Here is a 22,194-nt window from a genome sequence, read left to right on the forward strand (position 1 = left end):
CAAACTCTGTTTTCCAATCTACTTTCTCCTTGTCTCTCGTCCGCCTCCTCCCTCCATCTTTCTCTCTCTCTTTCAAGCACCTTCACTGGCCTGTTTGGACTCTAGGGCAGATCACCCATCCTTTCTGCTCCCCCAGAGTATCAACATAGATTGAATCCTTTCCAAGTTGCTCGCAGATGTAACAGGAAAACCAGTTTTATCTGGGAGGGAGATTTTTCTGTCCAGCTTGCCACATTGGGATAATCTCTAAGAGCTGAAGTGAAACATGGATACCAATTCCATCTCGGCCTTTCCTTTGGCAGGACAGCCCTCTACCTCCCCCGCCCCCCACCGAGCACCTTGGCTTTGGGAGCCCACTGGAGCAGGCTTCCTGGACTCCCCATATGGGCATCTCACCAGCTCTCACCTGAAACCTGGGACATGTCTTGACCCTCATCAGCATCCATGGTCCTCGGGTGATCTGAGAAAGAGAGGAAGGGATTTTAGTTGAAAGCAAATTACTCCTAAGATACGAGAGAGAGAAAGAGAGATAAGGGCTGAGCTCTTTAACAACGGGGCTATCTACCAAGAATAACGCACTTTCCTCCTCACACACTCGCTGGAGGATCAGACCGGCACAGACCTTGATCCTTTTAAAAACAGCATTACAAAGATTTATAAAAATATCATTACAAGGACAGGAGGACCAAATTTGTTATTTATTGTTAATTTCCTACTGCATAATAACCCAAAATGCAAACTGACTGCAACAAAATTAAGCAGAAAATTAAATGGCCCTGGGTCATTGTAGGCACGGAATTCATTCTCTGGGCCGATCTGCAGTTATGTTCTTTCTAATTTACTGAGCATGCATCGATGAACCTTGAGTCAGCTTGGTGACACGCGTACAATCAGCAATCAGAAAACGAAGCAATTTGCTGAAGAATGTCTCATTTACCCAGGCAGGGCTGCATATATGAGCAGCTGCCGTGCTCCGTCCATCAATAATAAATACACCTCCAGCCTGGCAGATGGGCCTCGCGCCGCTGGCTTTGTCCCCCGCTCTTTCAGGGCCCCTGCCCGAGACTCTGTCAGGCTCTGACGCGGGGAGAAGGAAACCTCACGACGGCTGCCAGACCGGACCCGGAGAGCGCCCAGACCTTCCTGTTCTGCCGACACGTGGCTGGCTCCTCAGGCGGGTGGAAAGAGAGAAAGCGAGCCTGGAGGAGCTGCCCTTGGGTGGCGACGGGGACCGTTCTGCTCGCGGCCACCACAAACACCGGGGAGAGGCCACGTCAGCCGAGCAGGAGGGAGGGATGGCTGCGTTCTGCACTCGGGGTCCTGGCCTGCACCTCACAGGTCTCAGGTAGCCCCGGTAGGTGACATCTGGAGGCTCCGTGGGTAGGAAAGCTGGGGCCCACCAGCAGATGACCTCCACCAAGTCTGCGTGTTTATGCTCTGCTGGACAACCTTCAGAAGAGCGCCTTCTCCAACCAGCCAACGGAGCCTGTTTTGACTCGAAATCAGCTCACTTCCTTCTGGGGGACCACCTCTGTCTCTCCTGTTCAGATGTGTGTGTCTGCGCTTTCAGGCCTGTTCTCAGCAGATGCCTGCACAGTGATGGAAGGTTCAGGGGGCCTGACCCTCTCAGGGGAGGCTACAGCTCCGAGCAGACAGAGCCCATGCGTGTGTGTACGTAACAGTCGTCATGGTGCATTCGGAATACAGATTTGCACTTTCAGTCCTGGCGGCGCTAGTCACCAAGAGTCACGGATGACCAGCACTGGCTCTGGATGGGGAAGGTTTGCATCTATTCCTGAAAAAGCCATTGCACTAGTCTGAGCTGTGACTCGAATTTCCAAGGCAAGTGTGGGCCTTAGGGGTACAGCCCGTGACCCCAGAAGGGAAAAAGGCCCCATGGCCCACTTATGTTTCGGCCCCAAGACTGAGGGTCCACCAAAAGCAAAGCCAGACAAACTAGCCCCAGAAGCAAACACGAAACCTGTCTAGGGTCACCAAAAAGCAATGTGTCCAAAGTCTCACATCCTTTTAACAGTAAAAAAGGTAAAAAACCTATGATTCTTCTGAAACATGCTGAAACAATTCTAAAGAAACAAGGCAGACTCAAATGAGAAAAACCTCTGTGTTCACTGAGCAGCATTAATACAAGGTTCAGCTTTCTGAAGACAAACACGGTATGTTACAGTGAAATATCACAAACCAGTTCTAAGGTGTCCCCGTATTGACGGGGCGACGTATAGTAGATAGAACTCAAATGTTGCAGCAACAAATGATACTCTAACTCCCAATTTTTATTTTGTTGACTTTGAACTTTTTTCTGCTGTGTGAGTGATACATATTTTCCAACTGTTTTAACACAGAGGCAAGTAAATGCCCATAATTTCCACTCCTTAGGACTACTCACATTTTTTCTGTGTGTGTATGTGTGTGTGTGTACACACAGAACTTTTTAGAAGAACAGGACACTAAACATATTCCAAATAAACTGTTGTAAAACAATTTTTTCATTTACTACTACACGTATCTTTTTAATTGACAAATATGCATGGACATTCTTGTTTTAATGACTTCGCACTGCTCAGTGGCAGGGACTGATCTCCTCAATACCCTACTGTATATTCAAGGAATTTCCGAGTAAAAAGAGAAGATGTTTCGTAAGGCCCAGCTGATGGCCCCCCACCCCAGCCCTGCCGGAGAAGGTGCCTTCCAGCCCACCGGACCCTACGGACCCTCTGGGTTCACTGTCGGGGCAAAATCTACCCACTCCCGGCTCGCCTTGGTGGGGAGATGTGAGAACATGTCACAAAGCAGCAAAAGGATGCTCTGGGCCTGTGGCTAAGGCCCAGGCCCGGCTCTGCTGGGCGGGCGCGTGCGCCTGTGTGTTCCAAGGGGGCAGGGCGTGGGCACCCTCCCGGATCCAGCCCTGCCTCAGTGTCCATTGGTGCTCTGGACAGTGGGCGCGGTAGGCAGCCAACCCCAGTGATCAGAGGATGCAGGATCCCTGTCACAGGCCTGTTTCCATTTTCACTGAATGTCTGCAAACCCCACGTGGAACTGTTAGGTCCTCAGACTCACTTAGAATTCCAAATGCACTCTCTACCAACCCTACACGGACCCACAATGTGTGGGCCTGCAGCCACTGCAGTCCTGGGGCTGTGCTTACGGGCTGCCCCCCCTTGATTGGACGAATGTTTTGTTGGCATCATCGTTTTGAGATTCGTAAGCTATTAGGGCACAGTCCACGCCGGCCCTGTGATTCCGTGGCCTGTCTTGTCTGACATCACACGGTGGTTCGGGGCGTAGCTTGACAAGCTCCCTCCAACTTCCCCAAAGTCGAAATTTGCATCTCTTGGGACTAAAAAGTAGTGAGTTTTTTGTAAAAGTGACTTTGCTTTTAGGCAAAGACCAAGGAATAATCCGACGATGGAAAACTGTCTGAGGGAGAGGAAACGCCACCCCCTCCAAGACCAAGGAGCTGCCAAAGGGCAGCCTGGAAGGGTCTCGAAGGGGACAGTGAAATAACCCCATCTCCGGGAACACAGGCACGGCCCAGGCTCTGCGTTTCTTTTTAGACTCATGGAAGCCGTGCCCAGTGTCAAATGGAAAATGGGCTTGATCTGATGTCAGCACAAAAGAGCTTGCAGTCAGGAAGGGGAGTTTATCACAAAAGTGACTTAACACCTTATTTTCACAAACCTTCACCTAAACCCAAACGAAGGCCAGCAGGCCTGTAAAGGGAGATGCCAGAGGGAACACTTATTTCACGGGAACATTGCCATATTCTGCTCTGCGCAGGGAGTCCCAGTGATTTGAGGCCAGAGCCAACATATTGATGGCAGAAAACACAACAATCTCAGGAAATTACCGTCACCGGGCGGCTCTTACAGACGTGAACGCTTTTATTGTCTCTTGGGAGTGAGCAGCCCTGAATCCCGCACACGGGGAAGCAGACGCAGAGATAAGGGGCAGCCAGCGGGGCCTGTCCTTTCAGGAGGCACAGCCTGCGGTCAGGACCGTCACTCCCCCGCTGCTGCTCGGGACTTGCCCATCTCTCTCCCCACCGTACCTCTGGAGTCTAGAGAACAGGGCAACAGTGAGGACCAAGCACAAGATGGAAGAAGGCCCACAGCATCCTGCTTGCACGGTGGCCAGGACAGCAAGACCTTCTGGAAGCCCCTCCCTGACCTCGCCTTCTTTTCCTCCTCCCATACCCACGGGGGTTGGAACCTGGACGCCTCCCCGGGGACAAGCACCCAACAGCCCTGGGCAGTCGTGGCTTCCGAGAGAGGAGCCCGGGCACGTCTCCAGGACAAGTGGCCCCATTTCTACCCGCCGGAGAGCAAGCAGCTCGAAGAATGGCTCGGCAGGAGCCTGCGAGGACCACTCAGGTGGGAAGGGCCGGGGAGAGCAGGGGTCCCCAGACCCTCCTCAGCCGCCTCCCCTCACAGCACTCTCCCTGAGGTGCCAGGGCTTTTCCATAACCCAGAACGGTGAGTCTGGATTAATGAAGTCAAAATGAAAAGCCAGATGCTTGTCACGAACCACAATTTGATGACTCTCCAAGCCACCCTGATTAATGGCAATTAAAGAATTAAGTACACAGCACAACAAATGTGCTATGACGAACCACACGGGTGAGCTTCTGTCCAGAAATATTTCATAGCCTTTCTTGAGTGCCTTATATATGCCAGAAAAAGAGGGAAAGGAAACGATACCGGGGTTAGTTCGCTTTCTTGAAGCAACTACCACGCGCCTGGCATGTCACTGCTATAATCCCCACAGGCCTGGACACCACCCGCGTTGTCCTCTTGTCTTATCTGAGCGCCCGGCAGAGTGTCCACTGTAGATCTAGTATTCAATCCCCATTTGCTAAGTGCGCATCTTTAATCCTTACAATTAAACTGTATTCTTCTTATTATACATAATCCATATTATTCTTTCCATTTTGTAGATGAGAAAACCGAGGCTAAGAAAGAAGTATTCTGCCCAAGGCCACACATCTAAACAGACAACAGAGCTGAGATCTGAACCCGGGACCACTTGGGCGGCGGTCCCAAATGTTAAATGTATAAATGGATAAGGAATGGGTGTTACCTGTATCTTCACAGAAAATAAGCATGTTCTTTGTAATACCCTGCAATTAAGGCAAACTTCATCACAAAACTTCTACAATATAGTTAAATTCTGGTTATTTGGTCAAATGGATGCTATTGGTTATTTTCCTCCCTGATGAGTGAGGTTGCACTAGAGTTACGTTTGGGGTTATTTCCTTATAATCTCAATGACGTTTATTTTGAAGGGGGAACACGGGCCAAGCCTATATTCTATTTAAAATGTTTCAGGTCACAGACCTCTTTAATAAAACCCATTATTCCTGCTGAGAGAAAGTCTTTTGATCTTCAGACTGGTAGATTTTATTTTTGCAAATCTACCCTATCACTGTGAATTACACTGTCTCTTAAAAAAGGAAACTTTCCAAGAGAAAGCAAAGGCAGTATGCAGGGTCTTTGTGTCTGGTTCTGGAGACCATAGAGGTTTTCCTAACAACTTGACAAAACAGGTCGGGAGAACGTAACAACTTCGGAGCCCAGTTATTCCATTTCTGAGTCTTTTCAGTTTTCAAAAATTAGCTGCCAATCTACACATTTTCATGATTATTCCACAGAGATTAGGGCCGGTGCAAATAACAATGAAAAACAAGATTTAAACAGGATGGCAGGGAATCCAATTTGGCTTTCACACCCCCCTTCCCCCATATTTAACTGAGGCATTCACACACACATACACACACACACACACACTTTTTTTAAACTGAGCTACAGAGAACTCTTCCCCCAGCGGTTTGTTCTGCTGTGAACCTGCTTTTTGAGGGCAAATTAGCTCCCATGTGCAATTCTGTCCTCACATTTTTTTTCTAGGGGCAGGAACTGATATGCAAAAGAGGAAGGGTCAGGGGGAACTCAGGAAGCCTCTTCAAAAAACAGCTGAAAACCCTGCAGTCTGAAAACATTCTTAGTGAGGAGGGATTTAATACAGAATGAAAAGAACCGTGAGACTATTTGTAAAAGCCATCATGGAGCCACCTGTCTCGAAGTGAGGCAGGAAAAAAGATGCGAAATATTAGAAATCAGAAAATAATACAGAAAACGGAGCTGGAGACAGTTTGTGCTTTCAAAACAGGTCCAGAGCTGGGTTTCAGGTGCCCCAGGAAGGTCCAGCACTGCACAACTATTGTGTGTCTGGACCCGCTCATGTGTGCACCCCTGTACACTGGCTCTCAAAGTACTAACAGTAACTGCTGTTTATTCAGCAACCCTGGGAGAGGCAGACACACTCAGAATTTACATACTCTTTTAGAGGACTTTTCCTGATTCTGGCTGTCATCAGAGGCCATTTCCTAAGTCACTTCCTCAAATATAAATGGCCTTTTACACTTCATCACTTAAGTAAAAAGTCTAAGTTTAGATCATTTTCTTCTACCTTCTTCCCGATTTTAGAAGACTTCATGCTTGGCCAGCAACTGTGCAACAAAAGTGACATCTCCATCTTTAAAGAAAAATGTAGGAACTGGACCAAAATAATGATTTACACGGATATTCTCATAAGTGTTGATCTCTTGTCATTACAAAGTGAAGAGACAGAGGAACCCAGGAATAGTTTTTGTGTTCCTATTATTTTTCAAAGATTTTTTTTCATTTTTTATAAAATAGATAAATACAAAGTTACAATATGAACTCAGTTTTTTACTCAGCAAGGCAAGATGCTGTCATGAATACAGTATCTCCTCTTGCCTTCTTAGCAGTGAAGTTTTATGCGGACATGAAAAATTCAAAATTAAAACTGTATACGGTAGCAAAATCCACGTGTCTACTCATAACACTCCGAAAAACATACCTGTCATACTGAGGTTTCTACAAAGGCCATTGGACTTCTTTTTAAAGCTATATTTATGTCATTTAGACCCAAGGAAGTAAAATTATGCTAATCCCCACAGGAATACCCAGTGTTTGCAATCCATACATATCTATTTATCAACAACAACTGAAAAGCTATTGTTGATTTTCCCACCGAGGACACCATCCAGTTTACCATATAACTTTTTTTTTTTTTTTTTAAATTTAGAAAAGTCTCTCCCGCCTAGCTGGTGGGGAAACAAGAGCTACAAATCTAGATGCAAACAGAGAGAGAAAATGTATTCCAGAGCACCATAGGATGCTGGCTCCAGAGAGAAATGGGTGCAGACATCCTGATGGCTGACTCTCCATGTTAAGGCCATGTGGTTTCCAGGTTAATGGGAAATTCTCCCTAAAGGACTTGCATTCTGAGATCAGTTCTGTCTACAACACCCCAAAATTATCAGCTGTAATGAATTAAATTATCAGCTGTAATGAATTAAAATGAAGTGCCTTCTTATAAAAATTCTTAAAAAATCATCTCTATTCACTTTTCAAAACCAAGTTCATAGTACACAGAATGTAAATTCAAAAATCAGGCTCCTTAAATCGCAGCTTAATCTCTTAGCAGCTTCAGTACTTTGGGAATTTACTTTGGTCACCCCAGCTTCAAATGGGTCAGCTGAAGTCAAGTTCAGTTGTATCTGAGAAGGGTAAAGGAAGTACAAATGTATCAATGATTTGGTAACAGTGATTGCTACTGACAGTAACTAAAATAATCACACAGAAGGATACCACTTGATATTCTGAATGGGTTCTTTAGTTGGACCAAATGAGCAAGAAAAGTTCTAGATTTCCATTGTATTCGGTGACAGACAGAGAGCTGAGCTATCCTGTAACCCAAACCTTGTAGGATCCCAAGGACAAAATGCCCAACATAACAGAACACGTAACAAGGTCCATGTGGATATGCCCTCCGAGTGGGTATCAGGCCCCACAAGGACTGCTTGGTGTCTGTTCTGTCATCCACAACCTTCAGCCCACAATGTCCTCATGCAAACCCGGGGGGGGGGAGAGGGTGTCGTCAGTATAACCTCCAGAGGCTTACAACTTCCTCGTTTTCAGGCCTACAAAATCAGCACATCTTTATGTATAATCAGGCAGAAAATGCTCATATCCATCAGGGAGCAAAATATAGGAAAACTCATTTTAAACGCTACAGTCAGATTTTTCTGCAGCCCTTAAATAAGTTTAAATTATTTATTTTCAATGTTTTACTTTTTTTTCCCCAGCAAATTACATTTCTTTTACAAAAGGCTATCTGCTCTAAATTAAACTGAAAATTCTTGAAATTCAGGTTAAACAAACACAACTCCAGAGAGAAGTGAGAAAACGCAGGTAGAAATGCACTAGAAATTTCTAAACCATTTTTAAATGGTAATTAATTGCAATTATCTCTCACCACCTGAGATAATTAGCAGTATGATTTTTAATTTAATGAAGTAGGATACACAATTTATCAATATGTTTCCACTGTGGATCTCTTTGAATATCACTGCCTTACACAAAACCCAGCACAAAGGAGGAAGTAAAGGTCACTTTTTCAGGCTCAAAGTGGGGCTCACAGCAGGGGGTCGCCGGCTCTCTCTAGTTTCCATTAAAAGCACCGGAGTTCATTTCAGAGTGCCTCCAAAGTCAGCTTATAAGAGATCAATCCCTCATTTTCATTTCTCCTAAAGATTCTAAATTAAACATTTTCCCCATTTGGTCTAAGGAGGTGTCTCACGTGCTATTTCATATGCTCCAAGTGTGCCAGTGAAAGTTTGATGTAAGAACAAAAATCTACCAAAAACGGATGAATCAATATTCGCCGTGGAACCCCTAGCTTTAGAAAAGGACTCTAGTCCAAACCATCTTGTTCAATTTTAGACAGTTTCAAACTGCCCGAGAAAGCTTTCGAGTGTGAAGTTTAGCATGTGAACTCCACAATGGAGCCCAGAAGTCTATTTCAGCATGTGCAAGGTCATTTACAAATTCTTTATGCAGTTCTTAGTCGTCTCTGCAGAAACCCCACACATGAGAGACAGAAGGAAGATGGAGACACAGAGGCAGAGACAGAGAGGAAGGAGGGAGGGAAGGGATGAAATAACAAAGCTGGGACCCTCGCACACTGCACCTGCCCTCAACACACCCCAGAAGCCCTGCACCAACTGCACGTCCATGAGAGCTCACTTTTGGCGCGAACATGGCAGGAAGAGAGTCAGATTTCTTTTAGCAGTGAGCTGACTGCTGAAGAAAAACGAATCATTGCACACTTGAATGAGAAAAGCTGAAGGAGGAGCTTTCCCACTCATTGGGGCCCATCTTCAGCAATTCGTTAAGCCGTGGCCCTGTGCCGTAAGCCATCAGGAGGTGAAGCGGGGACCCCCGAAAGCAGAGAGAGCACATGGAAGGTAATGAGGCTCTCCATCACCCAGGACAGACAACGGGAGGGGTGCCGGGCAGCGGCTGGGTCGTAGGCTGCCCTGGGAAGGAGGAGAGTGCACGCTGGGAACATCCCATCTGTGGAAAAGCAGCAAAGAAATGGGCGATCTCACCCAGGAGCCTGTGGCCCCTGGAGACCCAGGGGGGCTGCCCCCCAGTCCTACCTTGGAGGCCTGGGGCCTTCGGACCCTGAGCTGCGCAGAAGCCCCTGGACTCAGCCACCTGCAAGGGACCCTGCTGTCTCCTTCACCTCGTCACTGCCCTCCTCGCCTTCCACTGGGGTGGAGAGGAAGGTGGGCCCATTTGCCAAATATGCAAAAAAGGAGGGAAGGTAGTTTTCTCTCAGGAAAACACGGGCAGGAAGGGAGCCCGTGCTTCCTGTCCTGACCAAAACGGGTTTACAGATTAGGACGTCTGACTTGGCGGGCTTGCGGCGGGTGGGAGCGGGACCTCTTTTAGTCAACAGGCATTCTGAGCACCCCAAAGGCAGAAACAAACGGCCCTGGGAGAAGGGAGACAGAGCCAGGCCTGTGGTGGGGAAGGCAGGCGGCCCCCAGGCCTGGAACTCGGGGTTTTCACCATTTTTCACAGTTCATCCCCAGGTGGATCATGGGAGGCACCCAAGGCATCCACCCACCTGTTCATTGCAGCAAAACAGGAGAAGGAAAAAAAGACGGACTCAAGGGATGAGGCCATTTCCTGCAGAGGAGGCCTGGGCTGCCTCCCCACCAGGCCCTTCTCAGGAGTGACTCCTGGCCCCCAACCAAATACACACCAAAGCAGGGTGGGCCCTGCCCACCTCTCCCCCCTGGGGCTCTCTGCAAAGCTTCTTTTGTTTGCTCTGTTTCACTTGTACTGATGCAGCATTTCACTTTTAATGTTCCCTAACGTCTTACAAATATTTGTTAGACTATCATCAAACGTTTCGAAGTGATGTCAAACACAAGCTATTAAAGCAACGACACTGAAAAGGGACGGACGTGAACATATATCACAGGAGATGCCGAAGGATAACCTGCAGTGCAGAGTCATTTATTACACTGCAAAGAACAACAACATGCCAGGTCTCCGTGGAGAAACCAGGGTGGGCATCTGGTCGACCCCATGATAAAACCAGTTTTGCTGGTGTGCCTTGAGTCTGCTTTGGGAGGCCTACGTCCCTGATGAACCTCTGTCTCCCTCCTCATCTGGATTTTAAATGTGTGTGTGTGTGTGTGTGTGTGTGTGTGTGTGTGTGTGTGTGTAATGCCTATGCTCTGAAATGCAACCTGCCCAAGGTCTGGATCACACGTGTACATGTGCCTGTTCTGAGCAAAACCAAAATGATCTGTCTCAAGGTGTCAACTGGATCAACGGTTCTCCCCTTGTCAGCCTCAAAGGATGGGTCACTTGTCGCTTTTACATCTTGTGTTTTCTCCAGTGACATGGAATGATGCCACACACATGCCTGAGGGCTCTGCAGGTACAAACGGACCGACACCAGACAGGGACTAACGGTAACCATCAGGGCTGGAGGGGCAAGGTCTTATGGCCACAAGTGGGAGTCACAGCACCCAAAAATGTGTGTAGAAATAGCGGAAATTAACACAACATTGTAAATCAACTATGCCTCAATGAAACTTTAAAAATAATAATTAAAAAAAAGAGAAATAGCAAGGGCTGTCAGTCAACCCCAAAGGGTTGCTCTCTGTGAGCTGGATTCACTGATATAAGTCTGCATTCAAATAAGGCAACAAAACCAAGAGTTATTTCGTAGTGAAAGTATTTCATAATGACAAATATTAGAGGCGGGAAAAAGAAACAAAAACGCCTCTGAACGCTGCTACCCTTGATGAATTCTGGGTTAACTGCAAATACGTGAGGCAGACACCCAGAGTACTAACGTCACTTATGCTTAAATTCACCATTCCAAGCAGGAAAAGCTGTCTTGTTTTAGTAAAAGGTAAAAATCAAACCAACCAACCAAAACCCAAAAAGGAGGGGCTTTAGTACTCAGGTCAGGTGTGTTTGATGTTATAACCCTTTCCCACTCTGCCCCCTGCGTCTCTCCCCACGCTGTGTGTACTCCCTGTGTGTGTCTGTGTGCATATGGTCACATAATGTCTTTATTTCCTGTATTTATTAATACACATGTAACCGTGAAGGATACACACGACACGTGGACAGGTGGGGTGGAGGTGTTTCACAGCATGGCATGTAGTAGACTGTATATATACACCAGGTCCTCTCAAACTTCAAGAGTTTTACGTTTATATTGACAATATGCTCCTACACATGACCCAACGTGAGACACACAAATTCAAGCCAAGGGGAAAAGATTCCCAAACCAAAGAACCACGATCCTCAGAATCTAGGCCTCCAGTGAGGAAGACACAGTGGTCCCAGCACTACTGGCTGCAGCCTCTTGGCCAGGAAATTGGCTGTGATCTTAATTTTCAACAAGGGAAATGGCTGCAAGGAAACCACTGGTTACCTTCTCTCAGGAGACTTCAGACATACTTCTCAAAAGACCCAAATGCAACATACTTTGATTCACGGACCTGTGGGCTCATCCCAGGAGGCCGTGATGATGGGCTTTTATTGTTACGATGCTCCTGAATTTCCGAGGATATGTAGTTTCCCAAGATGTAGCACTTTTATTAAAATATTGATGAATTAAAGAAGAAAGGAGGAGTTTCTGAAACTGCTGCCTTCAACTATCACCAAGAAACAGGACGGGAATAAAACCTGACCATTTAACTCAGTGACATGTTTTGGTCTTCAGCTCTGGTGGACTTTGAGGCCAGGAAACACATATTTTTTTCCCATGTAAAAAAGGCATAAACATGTATGACCATGGGAAGTTCTGAAATCGGATACACTATATCAAACCCAAGTTGTATAGGATTTTTAAATGCGACATCATTATTTATATCTGTGCACACAAATTATTTTTTAACACGTTCTGTATAATCTGGAATGTAAGCAAGTAATCTTCCGGTTAGAGATATCTGTGACTGCTTAAATTTTAAGCCACATATCAAATAATCTAATTTGTCACTGAAACAATTGCAACACATATAATATACATAATACTTGAATTATTACTTTAAAAATCCCATATAAAAGATGAATCCAAATAACCTCAACAAATAAACATCTTCAGACAAAGCAGTGAATTCAAGAGGCTCAGACCGTTTCCTGCAGGTTCCACTCTCCCCTCAACCAAAGTGAACCAATCCTTAAAATCACTGAAATTTCCATGAAAGTTTAAATATTATGCATATTAAATATTTTCAGCTTCCTTTTTTTTTTTTTTAACTTTTAACAGAAGGTGAAGGAGATATTTCTTCAATACCAGTTTGTCTTTCCAAGTTTAAAATAAGGTACCTCAGAGCTGAAATACCCCGTGGGGAGCAGGGTGGGGAATTTTGAGTGTTGAAATTGAGGGAAGCACAGGGCCTTGACATTCACTCCGGGGGCTGCAGTCCAGAGAGAATGGGAACTGCATTTGAAAGCTGCATTTGGAAGTGCCGGATCAGACCCTGCGAATCGAATCGTAACCCTTTTTGCTTCTCCAGATGCTACACTCCGTGCCTCCAACTTAGAAGAAAAAACAATCACACCTTCAGGAGATTCCTTAGGAATCACCAAGGATCCTTGACGAATTTTTCAAACACGTTTCAAATACAGTCGCAAGTAACCCGACGCCTTTTGACCGAGGGGTTTCGTAACCTGACAGCCAAAACGGCACTCGGCAAAAGTACTACCAACTTTTCAAACCGGGATAATTCCGATTTTGCGGAAAGCAAGTTCAGACTCGATCTGTTTATTTTACAGTATAAACAAAAAGCTCTCACGTCAAAAATAAGAAAAGAAAGCGCGTTATGAATGACTTTATAAAGGCTGACTTCCGTGATCTCACTATATAAGCGTAGATCGATTTAAACACGACAGGGACCACGGTGTCCTCCCCACGGGGACAGCGGGACGGCTCACAGGTGTCCCGCGGCCGGCCTGCCCTGCACCTGCAGTCACAGCACCAAGTGGCCCAGGCTTTGACAAAAGTCAGCGCTCCCACTGTCCCCAGAGAGGAGAGGCGGACCCGAGCGAAACCAGGACTTACACATCTAACCGCCTCGTCTTTTCTTTCTTTCTCTCTCTTTTTTTAATCCAAGTTTTCCTACGGAAATTCTACCTGGGAACACTCACGTGGATGTGTGCGTCGCACTCTGGGAGTCCAAGACCGATCCTCGGGCGCCAAGAGCAACCTCGGAGCCGGGCTCGCCTGCTCGGCCCCCTCGCCGTGGCCAAGCGTCCCGCCCGGGCTCGGCTGCGCTCCGCGGGGACCCAGGACCGTCGCCGCAGACGCCGCCCCGGGCGCGGGCCGCGCAGGCACTTGTCAGAGCGCCCGGCTCGCTCGGCCGCCCAGCTCTTCCCAGCTTTCTTTCACAATGACTTCCTGAAGTTGCTCACTCGCATTGTTCCCCATTTCTCCTCTGCGCTCCCCACCCCCCGCCGGCCGCCACCAGGCTTTCGCGCTCCCGGCCGGTCGGCCCGTCCCGCGCGCACAGCGCCGCCCACGGGCCGCGCACCTGGGCTCCGCTCCGCGCCCCCGCGGGCCAGCGCTCAGCCACCTGCGGCCGACCGGCCCGAGCGCGCGCCCGCAGCCCGCGCTCCACAAACTTTGGGGCTGCGCGCCAAGCCGGTCCCGGCGCGCCCTGCCCCGCCGCCGCCTCGGACCCCGCGCACGCTCCGGCACCGAGCGGGACAGGAGCCGGGAGGGGGGCGGGACGCGGAGCGGGGCTCGGAGAGGGACGGGGACGGGTCGTGGGGCGGGACTCGGAAGCGGGCGCGGCGCGGGACTCGGAGCGGGGCTCGCAGCGGGACGCGGAGCGGGGCGCGTCGCCTCTGCCGCCGGTCGCCCGCTCGCGCTGCGCCGTCCCGACCGCAACTCCGGGGCCGCGCGCGCAAACTTTGCCGCCGCGCTGGGCTGGACGCCGGCCCCCCCGAGCCCAGGCTCTCGGGGCGGCAACGGGCACGGGCAGTACCTGCTGGCGCCGCCGCCGGCTGCAGCCCGCTCGCCTGTGCCGGGCCCGCTGGGCGCGCCGCCGCCACCCCCGCGCCCGCGCGCCCCAGCCCTCCCCGCGCCGCCGCGCTTCCTCATTCCAGCGCCGCATCCCGCCGCGGCCCCGCGCGGCCGGCGGTGACCGCCTTTCCGCGTCCCGGGCTGGCTGGCGTGTCTGCCACCGCGCCGCGGGGCCCGCGCTTAACCCTTGGGGGTCCGGCGCGGACGACGCGTGCGGGGCCGCTGAAGCCGGGGCGCCCTCCCGGGGACCCGCAACCCTGTGCCCCGGGCCACTCGTCGGGGCACCCGCGTGCTCGCCCGCCCGGGGCACTCGGGGTCCCGTGAAGCACTTTCCCCGACGTCTAGGGCAGCCCACTGCCCGCCCGGCTTCGTTTCCCTCCAGCTAGGGCCACTTGCATCCCCGGTTCTGGCTGCGACCCCAGGTTATGAGTGCCCACCCGAGGGGGTGGGAAAAGTTGATCCTCCGCAAGTGAGGGGAAGGTGCAATTCATTTTTCCAGACAACCAATGGAATACCTCTCGTCTCTCTTCCCTCCCACCCGCTCGAGGCACAAGTTAGGATCGCGCCTTCCGGCTTGGCCTGTGTGCACACGCGAGTGTGAAAGGGCGGCGGCGGCGGCGGCGGCGCGGGCGGCTCGGAAGGCAAACCTGTAACCCCTCCTCGGCTCTCTGCGCCTCAGCCTCTCCCTCCGCGAGCCCCGAAGCGGGAGTGTAAGGCGCTGAGTATCGATTCAAACGGGAATGCCGGCTCTGATGGCGCACCTCTTCGTCCTCCGCGAGGAGTCCGTCATTCTGATCAGGCAGGCCCCACCCGGCAGGAGCCCGGCGAGAGTGCTCAATTTGAGCAGAAGAGCAGGAGTCATGAATTCAACAGATTTGTGCTGGGCATCGCCCCCAACCCCCGCCCAGGCGCCAGGGAAGGGTCTGTTACACGAGCCAAGACCGCGGCCTTTCAAGACTTGCAGGGGCGCATCGGTAAGGGTCAGATAAACGCCGGCGCATCCCTGCGAGCAGGACAAACAAAACGGGACCGCGTCTTTCCATGGGAAGAGCGAGAAAGGGCTCTGGGGCGTCGACGCGGGAGTCTGGGCAGGCCTTCCAAGTGGAGAGAAGTGGCTCCGGGCAAAGGGAACGGGCAGCTGAGTGAGGCCAGGGAAGGCTGTGGCCCGTCTAAGGAGGCTGCTCGTGACGGGGCCAGGGGCCCTGTTGACCACCTTCGCCTCTGCCATCCCTGGGAGAAGTCTCTCCTACCATCCTTGAGCTGCAAACAGCATGCGCCAAGTTCTTGCTGGACCCCTTCTGCGACACTAGTACTCGGTTTGTCCTGAAATTCTGCCGTGCTGAGCCCGAGACAGTTAACTCCGTGCTTAAAAGCCCAGAGGAGGCTGGACTTGTAGAAGGTTCATTGACTTAATTCCTAGTCCTTCCCTTACCTGTGTGACCTTGGGAAAGTTATTGAACCTCTCTGAACCTCATCTTCTTTATCTGCAAAAGAAATAAACGCTACTTCATCCTAAAGAGTCCTTGTCAAGATTCAATGAGGCAATAAACATAGGGTGCAGGGCCCCAAGGGAGGCAGATGACCCGGTGGAGGGGTCATGACCTTGGATGAGTGCGACACTCTTAGCTCCGCCCCCCAGGCTCCTCTCTTTAAATGTGTGCCATGGTCCCCAGGAGTGCGTGTCAAGGACTCAGATGTGTTCATCCCACCAAGGCAAAGCCTCCTGAGGCAGAAGAGCATGAGGCTAGGAGCCCAGGCCGTTGGGCTGTGTGACCTTGACCGAGGTCACTAACCTCTCTGAGCTTCAGTTTCCCCATCTACACATTGACGGTAATAATATAAGCTACCTCCCGGAATTGTTGGTGAATAAAGTAGATCACATACAAAACTCCTTGCCATATGCTTCTTGCCATAGCAGAGAGGAGGACTCTGTGAGCAGTAATTATTATTTATTATGAACTCTACTATTACTAGCCAGTCTCATGTACCACCGCAAAGAGGTGGAGCCGAAGGAACTCGGCTTGTAACCTGGGTCTGTGGATAAGACTCCGTGGGGCCAGAGATGACCCTTCCATCAGAAGTTAAAGCTGCTGAAGACAACAGTAGAAGCATATTGGAGGATCTATATAGGGGTAGGGGATTAAAAGAAGGGTTATTATGGGATTACGTGAAACCACGTGTGTGAAACTTTTTAAACTGTAAAGCACTATATAATTTAAAGAATCTTTCATTCGATAAAAAATAAAAACGATAAACATTAAAAAACACATTGGAGGAGAAAACGTATCAGTGGAAATTGAAACAGGTGTGATCCTCTAAAAAGTTATAGGTGTCATTTTGTTTCTTTAGAAATATATATATATGTGTGTATAGATAGATAGATACAGATAGATAGCTGTTTCCATAACGTTAGAGTGTTAAAAATAGCTTAGTTCATTCAGACAATAATTGCTAAATTACCATTTTTTTCTTTCGAGATAATCTTCTCAGAAGAATAAAAACACCTATAGAATTAATCAAAGTCTACTTATTCAGAACTTACTATAATAATGGAGTCAGTTACGGGTGCTTTTGTTCTGGCGGAGCCTGGATTGCATTTTAAAGGAGAGTGAGTTTTGTAGAGGAAAAGGATAGTTGAGGTGATAAGTGTGGTTATTAGTTTTGTTTCTTACTAGCTGTGTGAGTCTTGGTAAGTTACTTAACCTCTCTGAGTTTCAGTTTGTCACCTGCAGAGCATACCTACTTTCCAATGGTGTTGCTAGAATTTAGAGAAATTAAATGAGATAATGTATGTAAGTAATTACGATGATGATGGTGTTTTTTTCTTTAAGAAAATCTATTAAACAGCAATAAAATGAGCATCCCTTTGCCTCCAGCAGTTGAGAAATAGTAAGTATCTTGTTAAATAGTAAGTATCTTGTTAAATAATAGGTAAAGTTTTCTGTAAAAAATGAAATTCTGTTATCTTTCTGTAGTGTGAAACTCATACAGAACGCTTGTGGTTCTGTATGGTGTGAAGGATCATGAACGTGAGGAAAAAGACCAAGCACTGGGATGAAACTTCTGCAACAAGGGCTCTGCTGCTCTGGTTTCTTTTTCCCAGTTTTTATGATCTCCAGCTTCTGCTTCTTCTGTTTTTGAAAACCAAAGCTTTCCAGCCTGGGGCAAGGCCTCGACCCTTTTCCTTGGGGTTCACTTCTTGGGTTTGGAAGTGAAGAACCAGGACTCAGGGGTGGGGAGGTGTGGGGGGCGGCTCATGCAGAGCCAGGACCGTCCAGCTGGCAGAGCCTGGGTGGGAAATGCCTGGGGACCCAGAAGGAGACCCCTCAGGGTGCACCATGTCCTCCCCAGAGGCTCCGTGGCTCCTGGTTTTGAAACTCAGAGAAATGCAGCAGTGCAGCTGGGTTTTGAATCAAGGATGTGATGCAGCTGACAACCAAATCCTTCCCACTTTACGATAATTTTTTCACCTTATTCCCTTTGGTATTTGTAAGAAGAATACACTTAGACTCTCAAAAACAGTGACTTTTTATCAATATCGTTTGCTTAGAAGCAACTGAAAAACAAACTGAGTCAGATATAGTGATTTGGAGGAGATAGAATCACCCAAAAGCCTTCCAATGAAAAGATGTTTTGTGTGAGTAAAAGAAAAGCAGATATTGAAGTGATCTGAACAGATTAGGATAAAGAAAACCGAGAGCTGAGTGTCACCCTCCCCCCACTGACTGTATGGGGTAAGTTCGGGATTGGAACACTATTTCTGGTGGTGTCACACCTTCCGGTGGGATGCATTTATTCGTTTATGCAAAGAGCATGTATCCATTGAGCGCCTGCCTTTGCGGGTGGTATTTGAGAGACAGGTAGTCCCCATAAAGCATGAGATGTGGTCTTATCCCTGAAGGGCCTCTAACTGCTAATCCAGAAAAGTGGAAACAACTGCATTTTGACGTGCAACGCTCTGTGGTATTCAGACACAAAGCCTGCGGACACACAGAGGGTGAAGCTGCTCTGTGGTACTCGAGCTGGTGTAGGAAGCGCTGGGGGCTTTAGAAGAGTTTCCTCAAAAGAGACAATTAACCAAAGGCAAACAGTCATATTCAGGTAACAGCTCTATTGAGCCCAGCTCTGTGGAGCACATTGCCAGACTATTATTGCCAGGTTATTTTCCGTCTAACAACGCAACGAGGATACTCAAGTTCAGAGAGCGTGGCTTGCCCGGGGTTGAAGGTTAAGGGCCAGACTCTGGAGCCAAACTGCGTTTGGGAGCTTGGCAAGCTCCTAGGCTTCCCCGGGCCTCAGTTTCCTCTTCCGTAAAATGGGAATATAACACCACCACCAACAGTCAGATCTTCATCAGTAACGTCCACAGTCTGAATGAGTCAATGTGCGCTAAGCAACCTTGAATGGACACTTAGCACTGAATCAGTGTTCGATACTTTTGAAGTATTCAGTTTCTAAGTGGTTGGGCTGGGATACAAATCTCGGTCACTTCTCTCAGCTGTGCCCCCTGCCTATGCCCTGTGTCCCAGCAGAGAGCTGAGATCCCTCCAAGGACTCATTAAGGACCTTTAAGACATCCTCCTCCCGCTGGTGGAAAGTCTTTCTTTCCAGGTCACTGTCAGTGTTTTATTTCCCCTGAGGCCAAGTTGCCAATCTTGGCAGCACCAGTCTTGGTAAAGGGATCAGATCGACACATCCAGGAAAGATGAAGGTTTGTGACTGGGCTTTCCAATCTGTAAAGTGCATAGACATTGAGTCTAGCTATTTTTGTATTGTTATAGCAACTTTCTCTTTCCAGTGTTAATACATCATAAATCTTTCCTGTCCCATCTGTAGAGGAATTGGGATGGTTTTGGAGAAGGGGTTTAGATTTGGGGCTCTATAGTGGAAACTGTCCTGAAGATATCTGTGTCTCTCCCAGCTCCAGGTAAGGCCACGGTAGGAACTTAGTTGAATTACATCACCTCTCTGAGCATCACGTTCTTATCTGTATCTACAACAGGAGAGGTCAATCCTGCTTCATGGAGTTGGCTTCAAGATTGATTGAGAGCCTGGATGTAAATCTTCAGTCCTGGTGCCCGGTAATCCATGATAGTCCCCTCTCTTTCCTTTCCCCTGCTTAGGGAGGTCCTTGAGGATTCTTGGAAGGTGACATCCAGCAGAAAGCAGGTGAGGAAGAAGGCCAAGTGCCTGAAAGGGGTTTGCAGGCTTGCAGTTGGGACTCACCTTGACCAAGTTGCAAATTGATCGTTTCTTTATCTGAGAAAAGCTGGGAAGAATTAATTCAAAGTGGTTGGTTGGTGCAAAGCCCAGCTGGTTCCAGGAGTAGTAAGTGAGCGTTGATCTAGGGCTTTAAAGTTTACCTAAAACACCCATAAACATTTCTTCTGGACCTGATGACATCAGGGAGGTAGATGTTCGTGAGGCCACATTTGCCAGGTTTTCCCCTGTGTCACGGGCTTCTCCGTCTCCTTCCTGAAATGCTGGAGCTCTCCAGACAAGGCCCCAGACATAGTTTTCAATGTCACGTGTATCCTGACATCTGCCGTTCAGACCTCCCTCTGAAATCAGGATTCATACACTTTACCTGGAGATCTAATTGACATCTCATATTTACCATGGCCTCAAACCAAATCCCTGATATTTCCCCTCAAACCTGCTTCATCTTATCTAATAGCAACTGGAAATGGCTGAGGCCAAAAAGCCTTGAAGTCATCCTGGATGCCTCCTTCTCTTCCCATCCCATCTGCCAAGACCTCGTGCCAGCTCTTCTTCCAACAGGTATCCAGAACCCAACCTCCTCTCATCTCCATGGCAACCATATTGGTCCAAACTACTGTCGCCTTCCATCTGCAAACTGTGGGCCCTCCTAGTCACTCTCTGCTTCTGTCTTCGCCCCTCACAGCACCCAGGGAGAGCCTGAGAAAAATGAAGTAAGATTGTGTGCTTCTTTGCTGGACAGTGTGCCGGCGCTCTCTGACTAAAGCTGAAGTCCCGAGGAGGTGTGATTTTTCTCTCCTTCCTCGTGTCTCTCCCATGTCTCATGTCCAGCTCTTGTGCCCCTTGCTCACTTGTCTCCAGCCACTTGGCTCTGCTTTGCTACTTTTCAAGCATCTGGACCAGCTCACTGTCCTCTGTGTACCTGCCTGCCTGCCCTCCTGCTGGCTTCAAATCTTTGCTCCGATGTCATCTTGGCTCAGAGACTGTCACTTCTACCCTCTGTAAATCACGGCAACCCTCCCCCCACCCCCACCCAAGAATTTCCTGTTCTCCTTCTTTCTTTCCTTTTTTTTCCCTACAGCCCTTATCATCTGTACCATGTTGTAGAGTTAACACTTATTTTGTTTACTCTCTAGGAAGATAGAATATTTTTCCTTTGTTTCCTCAGTGGCTGCAACAGTGACCAGAACAGTTAGCTGATATTTCCATTTATGGGTACTGATTTTGAAGGGTTAATCTGACTTTTCTAACTCAGGAAAAACAATTTTGTTTAAGTCAAACAACAAAGAGTTGTCATCTTTGTTTTCAAATTTGCATAGGAACTGCTTTTTCCTGGCTTTAGAGCTGGAAGGACCTACCTTCTCTTTGTTCCTCTGTCCATCTGGGGCACCAGGTTCATGAACATCGTAGGGTTTCGCCTTCACCTATTTAGTGCTTCCTTAGCAACAACAACTTCAGCACAGCAAGTTCCACATTTCTTTCCTCCTTAGGTCTATAGAGCATATGACAATTTAGTTCATACTACCCTTATACATACATTATTCTGTTCATTTTCAAGCTATTTTTCTAAAAGGAGACAAAGAATAATGTACAAATGCAACACTTCAGATTCATAATAAACTTCTCCTGTTCTGGTTGTGTGGGGTGATGATCCTTTTCATTTCTATAGGATAAGAACACAGATTATAATTTACCAAGGCCAGGACTCAGTATTTCTCTAAGTCAGTGATTTAGAAATTATTCAAAGATATAATGTACTCTGTAGCTACTCACAGCCAATGGCTATGTATTCTTTTAGTATTTACTCGTAATATTCTTATTACTTGCAGATATGTTTTTTCTAATGAAGAAAAAGAACTCATTTTCTATGATATGCATTTCAGAAACTGCACTTCAGAGCTCAGATACACTATTTCCTTTAGCTCAAACAGTCTTTTGCAATTAAACTGAAGGGTTGACTTCTCATTATAATATCCCCTTATTTTCTATGATTATATCTCATAAACAGTCTTTGCCAAGCAGCATTTTCCAATAGGTTATAGTAAATGACCCTGCGTTTGGGGAGAAGGGATAATGTATTGATTGATAGATGATAGCAAAGGCTATTGCTAGTACTTGGTGCAAGTTGAGATGGGGGATTTGTATACATTTGTAAGACGATTAACTGTAGTTGGGGACACATTCCATGATCACCAAAAGGTGACAAGCCAAGTAACTAACCTGAGGATACAACTGAGAGGTTTGGCTCCATTTGCTAAGTTGTAGAGTGCAGATGTGTGTTGACTGATCATTCAATCACTATGATAGATCAATAGAGCCTGCGTGTTGGTTTAATTCCTTTATTATTAGATTATTTGTGAAGCAAAAGTCAGGTCCATCTTGCGCTCACTCCTCCAGCCTGTGAACAGCCCTTTGTTCACTTCCAAGGGCAGCTTCTGGCCCTTCAGATTCCAATACCATTAAGCCCATAAGACACAGTGTTGCACCAAATGATTGATGCCCTTTGAGCTGGTTGGCCTGGTGGAGCAG

General features: G+C 48.0%; 1 protein-coding gene across 10 annotated transcripts in view; it reads right to left on the reverse strand.

The window, feature by feature from the left end:
• The window catches only part of IKZF1 (IKAROS family zinc finger 1), a 90,989-nt gene extending 77,286 nt beyond the window's left edge, over positions 1 to 13,703 (reverse strand). For all 10 annotated transcript variants that reach the window (XM_004277952.4, XM_033402259.2, XM_033402258.2 and 7 more), the window contains exons 1-2: positions 13,569 to 13,703; positions 407 to 460 (exon numbers count right to left, since the gene is read on the reverse strand). In XM_004277952.4, the coding sequence (XP_004278000.1) occupies positions 407 to 446 (40 nt within the window). In that variant the 5' untranslated portion in view covers positions 447 to 460; positions 13,569 to 13,703. The remainder of the gene's footprint in view (positions 1 to 406; positions 461 to 13,568) is intronic.
• Between the last annotated feature and the right edge of the window lie 8,491 nt (positions 13,704 to 22,194).

Source organism: Orcinus orca, chromosome 9, assembly GCF_937001465.1.
Source record: "Orcinus orca chromosome 9, mOrcOrc1.1, whole genome shotgun sequence".
NCBI classification, from domain to species: domain Eukaryota; kingdom Metazoa; phylum Chordata; class Mammalia; order Artiodactyla; family Delphinidae; genus Orcinus; species Orcinus orca.